Source organism: Taudactylus pleione, unplaced genomic scaffold (genome assembly GCF_031769625.1).
Source record: "Taudactylus pleione unplaced genomic scaffold, aTauple2 ptg000487l, whole genome shotgun sequence".
Taxonomy (NCBI): domain Eukaryota; kingdom Metazoa; phylum Chordata; class Amphibia; order Anura; family Myobatrachidae; genus Taudactylus; species Taudactylus pleione.
This window is the reverse complement of record NW_028284889.1, coordinates 6,595,635-6,615,399: the sequence shown is the minus strand read 5'-3', so window position 1 is coordinate 6,615,399 and position 19,765 is coordinate 6,595,635. Positions and strand designations below refer to the sequence as shown.

Here is a 19,765-nt window from a genome sequence, read left to right as displayed (position 1 = left end):
TGGCACAAAAACAGAGGTGTGCCTGTCCGTCTAACGCCGTTACACGGATGTGCATAAATTAGCCACTGAGAGTGCATATGCAGCTCTGAGTGAGAGGAGAGCTCCCGAGTCAGCAACTGGTCTAACTACCTCAGGATATTTATCCATTATTCCCCACAGGGGACTGAACATTTGCCACTTATACCTGGTTTTTGCTGTTTGATAGAGCTGGGTACCGGCTCGGCTTTACCTGACCTGACTTAACAGCACACGCTGCAGTGTGAATTTCCATCTACTAACCAGGCACCAGTGATACCTCGAGCCTGTCTCAGCCTCAGAAGCTGGGTTCTGAATCACACTATCAGGCACTTTGATTACCACGGGTGCCCTGTCCCTGCCAGAGTACAAAGTACAGAGGGTACCGGAGACTAGCTGGGTGCCTGGATATAACAGACTTTACTTGTCTTTTACCTTTATTGTGTAACGGTCCGTTAACACTCTGGACATTGGAGCCTGACATCAGGTCACAAGTCCGAATTGCCGGAGATCCATACAGCAGCACCAATTCCCAGTGAGGAGACAGTGCATGGATGTGGTCATTTCCCACTCTTCACTAACTGAAGAGACATTAGTATCCAATTACGGGACAATGTTAAACTATTTTAATACAGTATCTCGTGAAAGGATTATATGCTAAATTGTATCCATTGTGATTTTATATTGTTGCATGTGTACATATTTTTTGTATGTGGAATTGTGGCAATAAATGTTTTTTTTACAGTAAATACTATAGATTGGTTTCCAAAAGATTGGGCAGCCATTTTACTACTGTGTATTGCGACTGGTCAGACCTGCCACAAGGGCAAGATGGCCACCAATGGTACCGATATTTACACAGGTATGCGTCGTCGCACGTAGGTAAGAAGACAGCAGTGGGCGTATTTTTGCTCAGGTGATCTTTGCAGACATTAACATATTTTCGCAGCTGTATTGCATATGAAAACACAGCTGCGATTGCATTAGCGTCGGTCTATGAATCGGACACTCAGTCAGTTCAGTCTAATTTGCAAAGTAAGAACAGTAACCAGAAAGATAGCCAGAGGAGTCCAAAGCACTTCTTGGGGTTGGTTTTTTTTTCAGAAGTTTAAAAGATTCAGAGGTGGAATCATCCTACCAGCAATAGCAGTACAATCCCTAAGAAGGGTGGCATGCTCTTCAAATATCTGGAATCAAGTGAGACATTTGTGAAATTCACTCCACTTGCATTAATACCATAGCTGCTGTTCTAAATCAAGCGAGATAAGACCAAAGTAGTATTTTTTTTTTATGGTAGGAGAACCTCTCCTTCCACCTGTGAGACCAGTCCTACACTATCATGGTCTGGTAAATTACCCATAACACCTGAATCTAAAAGAGTGGATTTACGAATCAAAATCTTTTCAGAAGGGTCATGTATATACTCTTATACTTGGTCATACTTATAGCCAGAAATTCTACAATTTCAGTAAGTTGTTTTTATTGGCATTTTAAAATTATTTTTTTCTGGGTTTCTAGATATTTTTTTCTACAAGATGGTCCAGGGAAACAATGGTATTTCAGGCCTGATTAACTACGGATCGCAACCGCAACAGCCTACGCAGATCGGTCGATCGTACATACTGCCCATGCGCGTATGCACTGCAGTGCGCGTGCGTGAGTTGGCATTGCGATCGCACTGCGATCACCTACGCAGATACAAACGCATCGCAGATCAAGGGACAGGACATCAGCGTTTGAGGGTGGTGAAGGTGGAGTGGTCGGAAAAACACAGGTGTGCCTGTCCGCTTGAAGGTTGTTACATGGGAATGCATAAATTAGCCACTGCGACGACATACGCAGCTTGAGTACTTACTGCGTTCGACGAGGTTAGCGATTTCTGAGTAAGGTCAGGCCTGTTGTAAATGTGCGTGAGGGGTCGATGTTCCCCATGTATACACAGGATTGCAAGGTATTACCGATGTGAGAAAGCGCTAGTCAGCGTTTCTATGCTGGTTTTGCGTTTGCAAACAGCATATTTTCTTCTTCGTGGTCCATAGGGATCCACAGGGATACCATGAGGGATATTATGGTTGGAAGACCAGGCACCAAACAGTTAAAGCTTTGGCTCCCAGAATGCCCCAGGTCCTCCTCCATATATACCCCGCCCCTAGCCATAGGACTTCAGTTTGTTTGGTGCGGTAGGACTCAGACGCACTGTTGTAACAGGGGACTGCTCAGGCAGTCCTAAGCTTTTTTATTTATTTTTGAGTTGGCAGCATTATCTGCTTCCATGAGGCCAGCGTACGTGGCTGGTTACTGCAGCTTAGGGGAGGTAGGCGCTCCCCTGGCAGCACCTCCCCCGACCCATTCGCAGTCCCTACGAAGGGTTTCATGCCTCTGGGTTGCTCAGCCTACCTTCCACGTATATGAGATGCTCACAGTCCACGCAGTGCACCCGGTAGTTGTCTCAGGAGGGTCTGGGTCAGTCTCCCTGAATACCTCTCCCTTGGTTAAGGTATACAGTGCTCTATGTCCTACCATTCCTTTGTGTTGCTGTAGCTGATTTAGAGCCAATTGTAATTATATTACATGTGCATTGTATGTGACTGTTTGCTAGCTGCTGACTGATACTGTTTTTTTATTTTTATTTCTATCTGTCAATTATAATGATCACTGTTATTTCTTTCTGAAGTACTTCACATTCATTGTGATTTTGTGAAGGCTGTCGCATAACTTTGCAATTGTGCCTTTACTTTGAATGTGTCAAAAGATAAAGGGAAACAGGAGGGGGAGCCACCTGTGCTGGTTTCATGTAAATCATGTAAGGCTTGTGTGTCCTCACAGGACATAAAGGAGGGTTTGTGTGTTGACTGTTATAAAGTGCCAGATTACCAGTCTGGTTTACCTGTTGTTGGACAAGAGCCATCTTGGGTTACCTCTTTGTCCCAGGTTATGATGCAGGTGATGGATCGTTTGGCTACTCCAACGATGCCTCCTTGGATGGGATGTCCACATGTTTTCACCTCATATGCGTTCCGCAATAAGGGAGGTTGATGGCCATTCTAGTCAGAGTATGGCACCATCTAATGTTGATAACAAACCAGTAGTGACTAAAGCACCTAAACGCAAGTTGTCTTTATCTCAGTCCGTCCAACATATGGATTCAGACGCATCATCAGAGGAATCTGATGATGCACAGGATTCCTCTCCAGGATCTATTTCTGGGGAGGAGCATCATCCATCTACTGTGGATGTTACTTCTTTGGTGAGGGTGGCTAAATCAGTCCTAGATATTCAGTATGATGAACCAGCTCGTAGTAAGAAGACTCCGGTGTTTAATGACCACCAAAAGGTGGTCAAAACGGAGTTCCCTGTGTCTGAACAGCACACTGAGCTTATTGAGGAGGCATGGGGTGACCCTGATGAGCGATTTTATGTAGATAAAAGGATAAAATCATTTGTATCCGTTCCCACCTTCTGTATGTGTTAAGTGGGAGGTACCTCCTACTGTGGATGTTACATTGCCTATTCCATCAGCATCTTCTCTGAGGGATTCCACAGATAAAAAGATTGAAACCTGTCTTAAGGCAATATTCTCATCATCCGGAGTTGTTACCCGTCCAGCTATAGCTGGAGCCTGGGTAGCCAAGACTGTTGAAGAATGGTTTGAGGCATTGGAAAATTCTCTACCAAATGCTACCAGAGAACAGATGATGAATATCTCCCACATATGGGAAGCGGCTTCCTCCTCTCTGGGAGGAGCTGCAGTGGATGCTGGAATTTTAGCTCTTAAGGCATCAGCAGCATCCATAGTAGCACGCACCCTTTGCTTAAGATCTTGGAAAGCTGACACAGGATCAATGAGGATGTTGGAAGTTTTACCTTTTCATAGAAAGGTACTTTTTGGAGCAGAGTTGGATAACATAATTTCTACTCTGGCGGCCTCAAAGTCAGCAGGTCTGCCATCTAAGTATAAATAGTAGAGTTAGGCAGGTTTCTTTTCAGAAGTACAGACTTCTTTTAGGCTGACTAGTTTTCGTAAGTCAAAATTACAAACTAAGGCAAGACTTTCAGCTTCTAAGCCGGACAACAAGCCCTCGGCCTGATGGAGCGGGCCTCCTCCTATGGAATCCTATGGTGGGGGGCCGACTTCTCCAGTTTGCGGATTATTGGCATCAAACAACTACAGATGCCTGGGTCCGAGAAGTAGTCTCTCAGGGGTATGCCCTCACTTTCAAGAGACATCCCCGCCAGAAGTTTTTTGCCACTCAGCCTCCATCAGATGTGGACAAAGCCTTGGCTTTTCAGGAAGTCATTCATTCCCTGCTACAGGCAGGGGTAATAGTCCCAGTTCCGGTGTCCCAACAAGGAAAGGGTTATTACTCAAATCTATTTGTGGTCCAGAAACTGAACGGGGCATATCGCCCTATATTGAATCTAAAAACCCTCAACAGATTTATCCATGTTCCCAAATTCCGCATGGAAACTCTCTGGTCAATTATTTTGGCTATGGAGCCGGGAGATTACATAGTTTCCCTGGATATTCAGGATGCATATCTGCATATTCCAATTATCCCATCCCACCAGCAATTTTTACGATTTGCTGTCCTTCAGCAACATTACCAATTTCAGGCTATACCCTTTGGCCTTTCTACGGCTCCCCGGATATTTACCAAAAAAATATCAGTCATGATGGCTTATCTTAGGCATCAGAGAGTCAGAATTCTGCCATATCTGGACAACCAGCTGATAATGGCACGGACTCCGTGGTTTTGCAACACCATCTTCACTGACCATAGCCTGCCTACAGAGGCACAGTGGATCATCAATTGGAACAAATAATCACTTTCTCCAACACAACAGATGGTACATCTGAGAGCATTTCTAAATTCTCAGGCACAAAGGGTGTTTCTGCAAGAGGATTGGGGCCTTATCAAAGCAGATACACATGCTGCTACACAAGCGAAGAGTATCCATTCTGTCAGCAATGCAGGTGCTGGGATCAATGGTGGGGTATGCCACCACTTTCACCCGACATGAACCCAATTGAGTATGGGACGTGGTGGATAGGTCAATTTGTACCCAAGATCCTGCACGTGCAAATATACCCGGGAGCTGTTACAAGCTATCCAGATAGCATGGGTCAACATCTCTCCAGAGGTCTTCCGTCCACTTGTGGAATCAGTGCCACATTGAGTTGCTGCACCTTGCCAGGCTAGAGGGGTTCTTATACGATACTAGACATCTATCCCATGAATTTGGGTACTTCAGTGTATATTATCTCATTACAATGGCACCTTGCAAGGTGTGTAATATAATATGCAACAAGTGAACAGTTTGTTCTTGATGTTTGTGTTGGAACAAGAGAAATGGGCAAACGTAAGGATCTGAGTGACTTTGACAAGGGCCAACTTGTGATGGCTACCTGACTGGGTCAGAGAATCTCCAAACTGGCAGGTCTTGTTGTCTGTTCCCAATATGCAGTGGTTAGTACTCTGTAGTTTGTAAACAAAGCGAATCTAAAGACAGGTGCACACTGGAGTGATATCGGTCCGATTTGGCCAAATCAGAATGACAAGTCAGGCATATCGTGCAGTGTGTATGCCCACTTTGCATGCTCCCGCAGTCGAATACGATATTGTTTGATAATCCACACTGCATGGCCAATCACAATATTGCATTTTTCTAAAATTTAGCAGTGGATAAAAAAATTGTTAGTAGTACGCATACAAGATGGATAAGCACTAATTTTATCTGTCCATGGAGAAAATCCAGGTATAATATCCGATCCAACGCATTCCGGCTTTATCATGGGTATATCCCATGATGAGTTGTATGTTTTCATTGCAGTGTTTTATGAGTAGTGCACACTGTTCGGTATCTTTATTTTTTTCCGATATATGCTGATATACCATATGGTGGTCACATGACCGAAGGCCGAAATACAAGATAAATTGTGAATCATTTACTTTTTCTTCTCACTTATATTGGGTGGATTCTTATATACAGTACGTATACTAGTAGGTGCCAACATCCATCCATTCGATGAGGCAGAAAATGTGGCTCATCGGAAAAGGCAACCCTTCGCCAATCAGCGGAGGTCCAATTCCGATAAAGGCATGAAAATTGAAGCCTTTCCACCGATGCACCTTTGTAAGCATAGGCGCAGTGACCATACGTTTGCTTCGGAGCCCCATACACAGCAGGGTTCGCTAAACTGTCGTTTTAGACACACGTGATGACATGCTTGCATGGGATGGGACTGTATCAGGGAAATCCCAGCTGACTGCTGTTGCATCCCATGTGACTAATGAAGTGGTTAATAAAATGGTATGTTCTGGTTAATGGACATGGTCCAGTCGGAGGTTAAATTTGAGTCAATCCTTCCTCCCACAATAACAAATCTTTGGGGGTACCATGTCAGACATCATATAGTTTGTGAGATGTCACCAGCACCAGTGCTACACCAAGTGCATTGACAACCTGGCTGGTTTCAAATTCAAACTCTGCTGTGTGTCTTTCTAACAAAGATGCTGATTGGACAGATCTGTAGTTCTGTGCATTCAGCATCTGTGTGACAAACTAACGCAACACTGTTTACACCAGTTTACATCCCATCTTGTCCCGTTTGTCAATGTAAACGGGAAGTGCTTCAGTACATTATTTTACTTATAGTGGACACAATTTACTGTGTGAAAGAGGCAGTTTGTTAGCTGTTTTATAGCCGTGCCATAAAAATGTGCATTAGAAAGAATGTCCTGCAAGTGATTACTAGATGTCTGAATACCGCTTTCAGATGTCTGCCTGATAGGCCATGTGCTGTTGATGTCTCCCTGATAGGCCATGTGCTGTTGATGTCTGCCTGATAGGCCATGTGCTGTTGATGGCTGCCTGCTTTTTGAAAACATCTGCTCACTGATAAATCTTCGTTATTCTGCCATTGTTAGATTGCTTTTTAGAATCTGCATTTTCTGGTGGACAGCATTGCACTTCAAAGTTAAATGTAAAATTAATTTAAATACATTTCGAGGCCAGCCAAAGTGCATACATGTAGTGTAATGTGTAGTACAGCTTGGTTTAATAAACCATATATTTTTCATTTAAGCATATACCCTTATATTGCAGATCATTGGTTTCTATTGGTATATGCTCGGGGGAACCAAATGGGCTTGTAATTGCTACAATATTTCTACCTTTATAAGGGTTTACTATACTGTACAATGGTTTTCTTAAAGTAACACACACAGAGTTGTTAAGGCTTCGGTCTGGGATATATTGGCAAAAAACAGTATAAAAAAACTGTAATCATTACTAATAATGTAGTATTCAAAGACTTAAAGCTATATTTACTAAGCAGTGGAATTTTCTCAGATTTTCAGCAGGATTAAAAATGACAATAATAAATGCAATAGTTTTGATTTCAGTATAATTTCAGTTATAAATGCCGCTGGTAAAAGCTCTGAAAATCTTCAGCTATGAAGCTCCCCCACTTCATAAATATATAGATGATTTCAATTGTCTCCCCTTACAGTCACAGTTAAGAGCTTTGCAACAGTATGGGAAAAGTCAGCGGTAACATTTAATGCAGTTTGTATATATAATCTAGTAATTTACATTCACACGTACTACTGATCAAAAGTTTCAGAAGGTTCATCATATGGGACAATATGCGTGATTACACACACACTTCAGAATTATTTTAATGATATGTTTCTAATGAGTTTTCCACTCGCTGTTTATGTGATAACCTTTTACCTTTGCAATCTATTGTACTGTAGTGAACGTTAATGTATGACAAATAGCTTGCCCTGTTCTACAAGTTTAAGATGACTAGGGAATGGTACATGTGACTCTTACTTTACATTTTTATTGCAGATGAACAGAATGGAGGCCGGCAGAACGGGTCATGCGCAGGCGCCCGTACCATAAGAGATGTACGGAAACCGTCAGGTTTGCATACATCTCTGAATGAGGCCCATTGCATGCAGTGGCGCCCCTCTCCACGGTGTCACCCGATGCGAGGAGGGATGTTGTGCGTGCTGTGAAGCCGTGCCCTGCCATAAAGGAGACGCGGCCTCGTGGGCAGGACCGTGGCCACGTGGGAAGGAGGCATTGCCTTACAGCCGAACCCCTGTGGTCCTATCACTGTGCTTATTACTGGGGGGCAGGGAGGTGCCAACTGCCCTGTGTGCAGTGCCGGCCGGCTCACTCAGTGTCAAGAGCCGAGTGCTGCCCTTACATACAGTGCAGCACCCGGCTCCTGTCACTGAGGGTGACACCCGGGTGCGGCCTGCACCCCCCTTGTGACGCCACTGATTGCATGTACAGCAATGCATAAATTATTTAAAATATTTCCGTGGTCATTTACAAAGTGGAAAAAATTGCCATTCCATTCTGTGCACCTACACTTCTGCCATGCCTCATGGAATAGACCAGAAACCAGGTTTCATTTTGTAGGGTGAGATTATTTAAATAGTATAAATGGGGTCAGAAAGCTTGCATTTTCAGTTGTGTTCTTTATCAAGCACACCCATTGCTTCTAAACAATAGGATTTGATTTTTGCACAAGGGATGGCCATCGACGAGTGTGTCATCAATGGTCTCATCTGTGTTTTATATCAGTGGCATCAAACCATCACCAGGAAACCATCAATAGGTTAAACCATTTATGGGCATTCCTGCTGTCATTTACAAGAAACTGGCGTGCCAACTAGGAAATGGGCTATCAGCTAAGCGATAGGGTGGGGCTAAGCACCACAAACCAGGGAGAAAAATCATTGCCACATCTCTGCCATCGATAGTGAAGAGCCATATGACTTTTACCATTGATGGCAAAACCATCGACCGTCATTGGCAAACAATTTATGGTTACTCCTATTTTACTCAAGTCAGCGGGAAAAGGGGGGCTGGGAAAATATGTAATGCACAGGATCTATCTGACGTAATTGATTAAATATAATGAACCAACAGTGTTTATAATGTCACTAGAGGACATCTCTAAATGTATCTCAGTGTTGGTGGTGCTCCTAGGAATTAATATATCGCTATATCAAGTATGGTTTTGCACAGGCAGATATAGAAGAAGAAATTCCCTTTGTGGGGCACTTTTTTTTTTTTTTTTGTTAATATTATTGATATGCTTGTGTATACTAATATTACTTTTATTGGATACATTCCTTATAAAATATTAATTAGTGAATCACGGTTGGTGCCATCAAATGAAAGTAAAAATGTATATATCAACATATATGTATTTATAATTGTAGGCTAAAGTTTTTAATAAGGAAGTATTAACCTTTATCATATGGTATACTCCCTAATACGTAATAATTCCGATCACAATGATAGTATTATATAATATTTTATAAGGAATGTATCCAATAAAAGTAATGTTTTAGTATATACAACCATATCAATAATATTAACAAAAAAAAGTGCCCCTCAAAGGGAATTTCTTCTTCTATTTTTGCCTGTGCAAATCCATACTTGATACTTCTATTTTACATCAGCACAGAGCTGGCATAAATTAGATCTTATCCCATTTTGCACTTGCATGTTATACTTCACCAGAGAAGCACATTTCCATGTGCACTTTGCTTGTGCTACTGCTTAGAATTGCTGTTCACAAGTGCGACATTGATCCAAGCTAGAGACCCTTTTCTGTAAGACGCTTCTGGTGCTTTTATGTATGCTGGAGCATCAGTATGTAGTTTACGTTGCAATATTCTTGAGAGCGTTCTCACTTTTTATGTTATTTGATTCCCAGGAGATACATAAGACAGTAGTGTCAGCTAGTTAAAGCGCTGACATACATAGTTGATACTATTCTGTTTTTTTGATCATTTTATGTTCTTTCCAGGGATTGAAAAGAAGTGAGCAGAGCAGCATGCTTGAGCTGTTTCGACAAAGACTTCCAACTCCTCCTTCCGGTGCTGATAACAGTTCTGCGACTCTGCAAACCCCAACCCCTGAGCAGGAGTCCTCACGAATACGGAAACTGGAAAAACTCATCAAGAAACGGCTATAAACCAGCTACAGAGCCCTGTGAACTTCACAGTGGTGTGCTAGTAGTGTTAAATGCAAGTCTGGTGTAACATTTTAACAGCCATCCTGTTTTGTTGTCGTTCCTTTTATTCAATATTTTGAAGTGTCAGATCTGCAGGAAATGAGCCAGTGAGAGCATATTGGGTCTGACTGAATGATATGAGTTTGTCTCTGTCTAGACAGAACATATGTTGATCAGCCATTCCCTCAAGCATGTTAAAAACACTGTGAGGGAGTATTGTGGTCACGCAGAATTATACCTTCTAATTTTTCTATTTAGTTTTTCCTGGGGCTTGTATGTAGGCACATAGCCGCAAGTTCTGTCTATTTAGGCAGACACTTCTGTTCCTGCTGTGTTTAACCACTAAAACACATAACAGGTTTTAGCATGAACAAACGTTTGTGCTATTGCTTTGTTTTCTCTATCTGTTACATCAAACTGATTGCCACAACATACAATTTTGATTTGAGTCAGAGAAGATCATTTTAAAAGCTTAAAGTTGTACACTGTACAAATAGTTGGAGTTTGCTTAGACTAACATTCTAAAGACCAATTGGGGTTTTGGTAACCCTGTTCAAACTGACCATAAAATACCTGTTGGTTTCCTGAGGAGTCCAAATGAACATTAGACACTTTATTCGGATAAGTGTGATTTATCTGCCTTACACAGATGCACCAGATTAGTAATTCTACAACTTGGCAGGGAAAAATATTATGTTTATACTGGTATAAAGAGATGTTGTGTTCTTAATACATAACGCCACTGTCTTGTGTGATTTTTATCCTGAACACAGAAGCAAAGAACTAAACACATCACGATAAATTGAAATCTTCATTTGTTTCATTTGTTTCTTCAAGTCATATCCACCAAATGCTATTAAATGCTTTGCAAATTGTTGTTAGTGCATTTTGGGCTGCCCTTTGGTAGAAAATTAAGACTATATTAATATTATTTCTAACCTACAATATTTACTTATTAACTGAATATTTATGCTGACATGGATTAACAGTCTGGTCACTTACATTCAACTACTTTTTTCTATTAACTATAGAAAGACACTTGTTTTTTTTTATATTGCATGATGTGATATCTAATCTCTAATGCTGCAGAGGACCTGAGCATTTTTAACCATAAAGTAGCATTTTTTGTTTATCTTATTGGCAGATATGAATCAAAAATGAGTAAGCATATCACACCACATACTGTACCTGAGTGTACAGCAATACAATATATAATACTGTATTGTTGCCAACAGGTTGCTAGTTTAACGATTATGATGAGCGAGCTGCACAATACTTATTTTTTTGCTCATTTAAAATTTACTTTAATGGTAAAACAATATACTTGATGCATATACTCCATATGCTTAACTTTTTTGTTTGTTGGACTTCCTCTCAACTTTTCTCACTGTTTGATTGAAGGAGCCGTGCTTTACTGTCTTAGTTATCAGCTGAATATAAATATTATATCGTCTTCATCCTTTAATTTTCTCTAGTAAGTGTTCACTGCATTTAGCTATGATCAGTTCATGAGTATTGTTTGTTTGTTTTTAGTGTATTTGATGGAATTTAGTAGAATTATCACTGCCTGTTTCAAGGAAAGCTGATGGGGTACAGATCACTTGCAACAATATTTCAATATATCTTGATACTGATAAATACCATATGAATTACTTTGTGTATAGATATGTCACTGGCCTGTGAGTGCTATATTGGATTACTATGTGTTACAGGTGATGCAGAGCTGTAAGTTGATACTTTTTGATGTAGATTTTATTTTTCAGGGCGCTAGGGATTGAAATTGAAATGCAAACACTATTCAGTAATTTTGTTTATACACGACAGTGGGTTTTATTTTAGAATGTTTAATAACATGCATTCTGCAACTAATGTATTTTTCCAAAGTGACAATTGGCTAAAAGCAGAGAATATCTACATGCACAAGATAATATACTAATTATTTATTAAATGGGCATTTTTTTCTAACATTTTCTTACATTACAAATTTGGTTTTTAAAATGGTGTTTGAAGCTGATTTTTCTTTATTTATATTTTCTTGGTTTATTAAATTGTGTTTGTATGGATTGCTGTACACAATAGTTAAATTTCACAAGAAATCTAAAATACAGGCATCTATTCGAAAGTATATTTATTCAGATTTAATCATATCAATGTCAATATTTAAAACAAATGTTTCCTTTATGAGCTCTTAAAAAATATTAATGAATAACAATTAATATAATCACTATAACATCAGATGTTCAATCATTTTTTATTATCACCAAATTGTTGAATACGATTTACAAATACTGTTAATTGTTTTTATGCTGCCTTCAATTTGAAACAACAAATAAATAAAATATCTTTTCTGCTGTACTGTTAATTAATTTTCAAAGACCTCCAGCTTTGTGACAACAAAGTTTAAAAGGTAAATTTAACAATAGTGAATGACTACTAAATTGTTATATGGACGTAGATTGATATACTGATTAGAAGTTGGTAGGTTACAAGAAATTTTAAGCACTCATTCTCCTAAATGTGATTTAGGGGTAAATTTACTAAGATGGGAGTTCTATTTAGGAAGTGATGTTGCCCATAGCAACCAATCAGATTCTAATTCTCATTTCTCTAGCACCTTCTAGATGATAATACCTGGAATCTGATTGGTTGCTATGGACAACATCACTTCTTAATAGAACTCCCATCTTAGTAAATTTACCCCTTAGTCTCTTAATGATCCATTGCAGCGGGCATTTACTCTTATCTGTTCATTTTTTGCACAGTTTCTATCAGTTAAGCAATTTTTTTATCCATTTCCTATATAAGGTGGCGTGAAGCAGTTCATTAGCAGAAATGAATCTTGGTGTGTCCTAATATGATATTTTTTGAGTAGGAGACAGTATAAAATACCATTCATTTACAAGTCAGATTACGAATTTTGGCTGTGTGTGTATTAAAGAAAGGTTTGTAGTTCTCTTTTGACTGTCAAACGTTCCAGAAAATTATAATTATGTGGGGAGAAAAAAACAGCATAGTATGTATTTCAGTTTCATGTCAAGAATATAATGGAAATTGATACTTTGTGGTGTCAGCTGTATATCTGCACAAAACAATAATCCATATTATGTTAAGTTATTCAATTTCTTTATTATTACATTTCTTTAAAATTATTAAATTACTTTCTCCAGTTAAAGTAATGTAGATACTTCTGTATTAGTCATCAATTATTCATTGTCATCTGGTATGTAAAGGTTTATATGAATTGCATTGCCTTTGTGCATCAAGAAATTGTGTAAAACATAGGTTTATCTAATAAAGATTCCTTTAAAAAACACTTATTGTATTGAAATATGTGATACTGTAACTGTATAACGATACAAAATGGTTATTTATAACCTTTGTAAAAAAAATAAATATATATATATATATATTTATTTAATATATGCTAAGCAATGTCCATTATTTACACACTTCGAAAGCTATGTTAAATATTTTCTGAACTGGTAACCAAAAACATTTTTGACAATATATCTCTTTTTTGATGTTCATGTGTCCAGGGCGTTATTAGATTTAGGCTTGGCACCTTCTGGCTTTCTCTGCCCGAGTTTAGAGTTTAACCACCTACTGTAATTGACGATTTTTCCAGCAAAACCAGTCAGAAATTGCTGGGTCCACAGGAGAGTTTGGGGAGTCAGAGGAGATCCATTCTGCACATGTGTAGAACAACTTTCCTCTTTAAAAACACAGCGGAGTGGTGCAGTCGCCCCTTGTCAGCTGAAGAACAGCTGGCTGCGTTTGCATCCCATACTACCACATCAGTTATGTGATCAGCACCTTTTTGTACATTTGTATGAGTATATACTATGTTTGTAGTTTATAACCCCAGCGGGAAGTTTGGAATAGGCCCTGGGAGGAAGTGCCTTAGAAATAGGATGGAATGCAATATCTGTTGTGAACTTTCTAAAACTCTTTCACTGCTTGGTGTCTTTGTACCTCAGAAAGCCACATTATACTAGGGCTGATTGAAAAGTAATTAAACTGATTTTTTTGTATATACACACCCATCAGCCTACATAATATTGTGTAGGTCACTAGAGCATGCAGGGAGTTTCTGAGTACCCAGAACCACCCCCTGACCAACCAATTGTTTTTTTTTTCAGAGACGGAGACAGCCTTGCCTCCGTCTCTCCATCGGCCACTGCCTGTTCAGCTGTTCCGCCTTTGCCCCTGTAGGCAGGGGCGTATCTACACATTGGTCAGGATGGCACTCGCCAGGGGCGCCGGCCAAAGGGGGGGCGCCGTCCGGCAGTGCCACCAGCAGCCAATGGGTGGACTACCCCGCTAGTCCCCCGGGCCCTAAGTGTAGGGCAGACTGCAGTGAGAGCAGTCTGCCCTACACAGTTTACAAACACGCAGCAGCCTTCGGCGACTGTCTTTTATAGCAGCCAGCCATTGAGAGTCAGACTCTCATTGGCTGCTGCGTCCACGGAGGGAGCCGGCTGGAGCTCACTCATGAGCTCGCCTTCCGGCTCCCCCACGCAGTGGGTGATGGGAGAGACGTCATGACGTCTCTCCCATTCCGTAGTGCAGAGCGAGAGTGGGCCGGAGGAGTGGACAGCGACGGTAGTCGGCAGGAGCGGGGATCAGGTAAGTTGCTTCTTTTTTTCCTGGCACAGTGGGAGAGTGTGGCTACTAGGGGGCACTGTATAGGGAGTGGCCGCTACTGGGGGCACGTTATGGGGGAGGGAGATGGACGCTACTGGGGACACTATTGTGGGAGGCATGTTATGGGGGAGGGCGATGGATGCTACTGGGGACACTATTGTGGGGGCTGCTACTGGGGACACGTTATGGGGAGGGGGATGGACTCTACTGGGGACACTGTATTGTGGGGGCCGCTACTGGGGGCATGTTTTGGGGGGGGATGGCCGCTACTGGGGGCACTGTATAGGTGGGACTACTACTGAGGGCAATGCATAAGGAGGACTACTACTGGGGGCACTGCATAGGGGGACATGGGGAGGGGAGCGCCAGTCCATTACCTTGCCAGGGGCGCTCGGATCCCTAGATAAACCCCTGCCTGTAGGTCCGCCTCCTGCTGCCAAAACCGCTCTGAACCATCGAGGTATGGACTCCGCAAGTCCTCTGAAGGTGTCTTGCGGTATCTGGCACCAAGACGTTAGCAACAGATGCTTTAAGTCCCTATCACTTTACCACACCTTCATCTACATCACACTAATCTCCCTCCCTTTCCTACAAATGCATCCCACCTCTCTTGCCTATTGATCACTTCCTTCCACTCCTACCTCCAAGATCTCGCCCATGTTGCTCCCTTCCTCTGGAACTCTCTCCCCATCAGACTCTCCACCTCTCTACAAATCTTCAAACGGGGTCTCAAGACTCACTGCTTCAAAGCCTTCCAGCTCTCATCCTAACCTATTGTTTACATGCTTCTTCCTCACGGTCTACCCTATCTGTGTCACCCCTGTCTGTCTCCCCCCCTATAGAATGTAAGCTCTCACAAGCAGGGCCCTCTTCCCTTATGTGCTATTCCTTCCCTCACTCATACAATCATCTACTCAAAACTCTCCACAAGGGCACTTTACACTTGGTAGCTGATGCCCTGCTGCTTTTTTGAGTGTTATGATCGCTGCAGCAATGTTTATAAACCATGTTCTTATTCTGTATTGTCTTGTACTGTAAGACGCTGTTTTATGCGTTTTCTCAATAGTTAATCTACTTAGTGAGGCGCTGCGGAACTCGTGTGGCGTCATATAAAGGATGATAATAATAAGTCCTGTAAGTTGCAGGGTGGGCCCTCCATGGATCAGACTTTTTTCCAGGACATCCTACAGATGCTCAATCCTATCCTTACACTTGCACATTTTTCCTGGTTCCAACACAGGAACTTTAAGAGATGAGTGTTCACATGCTGCCTAATATATACCACCCTGTCACAGGTGCAATTGTAACAAGTTAATCAGTGTTATTCACTTCACATGTCAGTGGTTTTAATGTTATGAATGGAGATAGAGAGATATGAGGGTAATCCAGTAAGTAAAGACTGTTTGCCTAAATAAAAAAATAATTGTTAAATTCTTTTTTGTATAGTTTTTTTAACACAGTTAGTTTGCCTATTTCTCCACATAATCGCCTCCATTTATTTAAGCATTTATCATATCCGCCCACAAGCTTTAGAATCCCTTTGTTGTACTTGACTGTCTCAAGTCCATTGAACCAGTTGCTGATTGCAGGCTTCAACTCATCATTACTTCCAAACCATTTTCCAACCATGAACTCTTTGAGCTTAGTGAAAAAGTGAAAATCCTGTGTAGCAAGGTCCGGATTATAGGGTGGATGATTGAAAACCGAACACCCCAAACTGTGACAATTGATATGCATGACTTAGATTGATCGGGAACGCCTGTTTGTACATTATTGAACATTTCACACCACTTTTTCACATCACCATACACCTGCTTTAATTGACGACAAATTTCATCAGTTCTCACTTTCTGAACATTGAAGAATCAAAGACCACCCCACACTTCACTATTGGATGGATTTTGTATTGTAAGGTTCATTATAACAATGCACAACATTGCCAAAAATAATCATAACCGCACGCCACTCACAGAGCACTTAGAAAATAGGATTTTGGTACTTACCGGTAAATCCATTTCTTCAATTCCACAGGTGACACTGGAGCTAAAGACTAGGGTATAGACAGTGGTAGAGTAGAGCCTGGCACTTTGACTGGCTCCTCCCCCTCTATGCCCCATCAGCCCCAGTTTAAGAAACAGCTGAGAGGAGGAGTAACAGGAAGACAAGGAGAAATCCATAGAACGGAAAAAGACAGACTGAAGGAGAACCCACTAAAGGAACGCATTCAGTCACACTACCATAAAATGCAGAGAACAATAAGAAACGAACCAAACAAAATGGCAGGAAACAGCACTGGGCGGGCATCCAATGTCCCTTGCGGAATCCGAGAAATGGATTTACCGGTAAATACCAAAATCCTATTTTCTCCTTCATAAACTAGGGGACACTAGAGAAACAACTCCAATGTGTTTTGAAGTGTCAACCAACAATGCTCACACCTATCTGTGGCATCATCTCTGGTAGGATGGAAGAGCAGAACGAACGACACCCATGGAGACAGATAACCGATCTCTCCGGGAAGGAGGAATAGAGCGCGTGGGAACTATGGACCCACACACTAGGAAAGCACTACGGTGTATAGCCAACAGACCCTACCTGGGTGGGTGACTAAACATGATATGAGCATTTGACCTGACTGGAGCCTGAACCCGGGTCGTGCTGATGGGTGGAATAGGAACCGACTGAGCCACTGGTCAGGCAGTTTTCTGGGACAGCCGCTAGAGTGCATGAGGGAGTAATACGGTTGTGAAAATTCAGGTATGCATTATCAGGAGCATCTTCCAAGGCATTAGAGGGGTAATCCCACTTACCTGTGAGCGACCAGAAGCCCCCTGGATGCTTTTTAGGAACTCACTGACTTTTCCCATCTCGGAGCATGGGATTAGCAATAAGTTCTGTAGTCTAAGACCGAATGATCTTCATTTTGGACTTCAGACTAGAGATGTTGTCTTAGAAAAAGCTGTAGAAAATGTAGAATTGTTAGTGGAGACATTTAAGTCATACAATGGTACTGCACTCTATAACTTTAGGGATGAATAAAGAATATACATATACCTCAAAAAACGGTTTGCCTAAACACTCTATGTGCTCAAGAAATTTAGAACTGTTCCTGCAGTACTTCCTAACCTATCTTAACCCACTAGACCATAGTGTAAGCAGTGTAACACTAACACCTAGGATGGTGAAGTGCTTATCAGCTAAGAAGCCCACATAGAATATCACATAATTGACACTGGAACCCAAACCAGTGACTCCTGACAATAAAACAGTTGTTACCAATGAAAGGGATTAAAAACCAGTAATAGAATTGTGCCATATTATTCCAACCAGACCTGAAGTTCTGAGAGTGGGTTAGAACCCGAAAATTTTATGTTTTGATTGGAACCTACATGGAGTTACTGCATTAGAGACTACTCCTATTCAGTTAAAGGACATGGATCTCGAATGCAAGCGGCCACACTAGATATAAGGTATTTGTCCCTGGATTTAGAACCAGTGGAAAAAAAAAAATATGGAACTCTTCACGAATTTGCGTGTCATCCTTGCACAGGGGCCAAGCTAATCTTCTCTGTATCATTCCAATTTTAGTATATGTGGTGCCGAAACGAACGCCATCGGTCATAAGATATGGCTTGCAAAACAACAGTATAAATGAGCAGCAGGAACTATGTGAATATTATGACCAATATAAGACAAGTGCTGGCCTGACCCAGCGTAACTGTAATCCTACCGCCTCTGGAATTTACAGTCTGTCTCATTCAAGCACTAACCAGTAGGCCTGACCCTGCTTAACTTCCAAGTTCAGATCAGATTAGACATGTAGAGAGTGATGTGGCATAGGCACTGGAAAGTGACCTCAGGCCTACAGAAGTGGCAGTGAGTAAGGGAATATTCATATCATGTCCCCTCGGGGGGATAACTATTACATATATATGCACAGCACACATATATATACACATGCACATACATACTGAGCCCCTGCCCTAGTTAGGAAGTCTTCTGCTGCCCTAAACTAGGGGCGTGTAATGTTTTAGGATGTCACTCTCTTTCATATGGAGAGGAGTGTTAAGCGGGATAGGTCTACAGCCAAACTCCCGCTCAAGCTCCTAAACATTATTGCTAAAGTATAGCAATTGTATAAATTCTGGCTCCCCGATAGGGAGGCGTTATCAGATCGTAACTGATAAAAACAAATGCTACACCTGAGTTTAGGTCAATGTCGAGAGCCAAGACCTAAGAGTCTGATCTAATTATACATGTATATACATCATATTATATATACACACACCACATCCAGTAGTAGTTCGGAGTGACTGGGATCTGAACCCTGGGTTATGACTAGAACAGAGGGCTGTAGGGGACCTGTGACGTCACACCCACGTGACCCGGCATGAAAGGGGGAGGGGCCGGGATGCTAACGGGGGACCAAAAGTGTCCCCTCGCTACGCTCGCCACGCATCGGGCATGGTGGCTCGCTACGCTTGCCACAAATATTTATTCCCCCTCTATGCCCTCGTGGATGGTAACGCAAGAGCGGTCCAGTCTTCCTCCAGCGGGTCACGTGGTTGAAATGTCACAGACGTTCTTTCTCCACATAGGACCTACCATAAACCCCTTATGTCATTTCTGGAATGGGAAGCGCCAGCAGATAGACACCCAGTCTTGGAAGAGGGCTTCCGTGATGGCCGGTCTCAGAGGGAAGCCTCCGGTTAATGTAAGCTGCTCAGGATTTGATCCTACGACTTAGGGTACTGAATCCAGAGTCTCAGCCAATTGAGCCACCTTTCTCAAAATAGCTGGAATCAAGGGAGCAGCTAATGGAATAGAGATGGAGCCTTGTCCCAGGCATGCCCCTTGACCAGCGTTCTGGAGACTGCGCTGTCTATATAAGTCCTGCCTCCAGGTTCTGTTGTCCAGCCTGTCCTACTGCGTTAGCACTAGCTGGCTGTTATCTGCTGACTATAGCAGCCCACTTGATGAAACATGTAGCGTAGTGCTATACCTGCGCTATCTGGTTCAGTAGCTTAAACAAAACCGCCTAATGTGGCTTAATTAAGC

General features: G+C 41.8%; 1 protein-coding gene and 1 non-coding gene across 3 annotated transcripts in view; one reads left to right on the top strand and one right to left on the bottom strand.

Moving 5' to 3' along the window:
- Positions 1 to 13,369, top strand: part of VPS53 (VPS53 subunit of GARP complex) — a 235,492-nt gene extending 222,123 nt beyond the window's left edge. For both annotated transcript variants that reach the window (XM_088449555.1, XM_088449556.1), the window contains one exon: positions 9,857 to 13,369. In XM_088449555.1, coding sequence (XP_088305681.1) covers positions 9,857 to 10,024 — 168 coding nt within the window. In that variant the 3' untranslated portion in view covers positions 10,025 to 13,369. The remainder of the gene's footprint in view (positions 1 to 9,856) is intronic.
- Positions 13,370 to 18,212: 4,843 nt separating this feature from the next.
- On the bottom strand, positions 18,213 to 18,319 carry LOC148502681 (U6 spliceosomal RNA). The gene has a single exon (XR_015869989.1). It is a non-coding gene; the product is annotated as a U6 spliceosomal RNA (small nuclear RNA).
- Between the last annotated feature and the right edge of the window lie 1,446 nt (positions 18,320 to 19,765).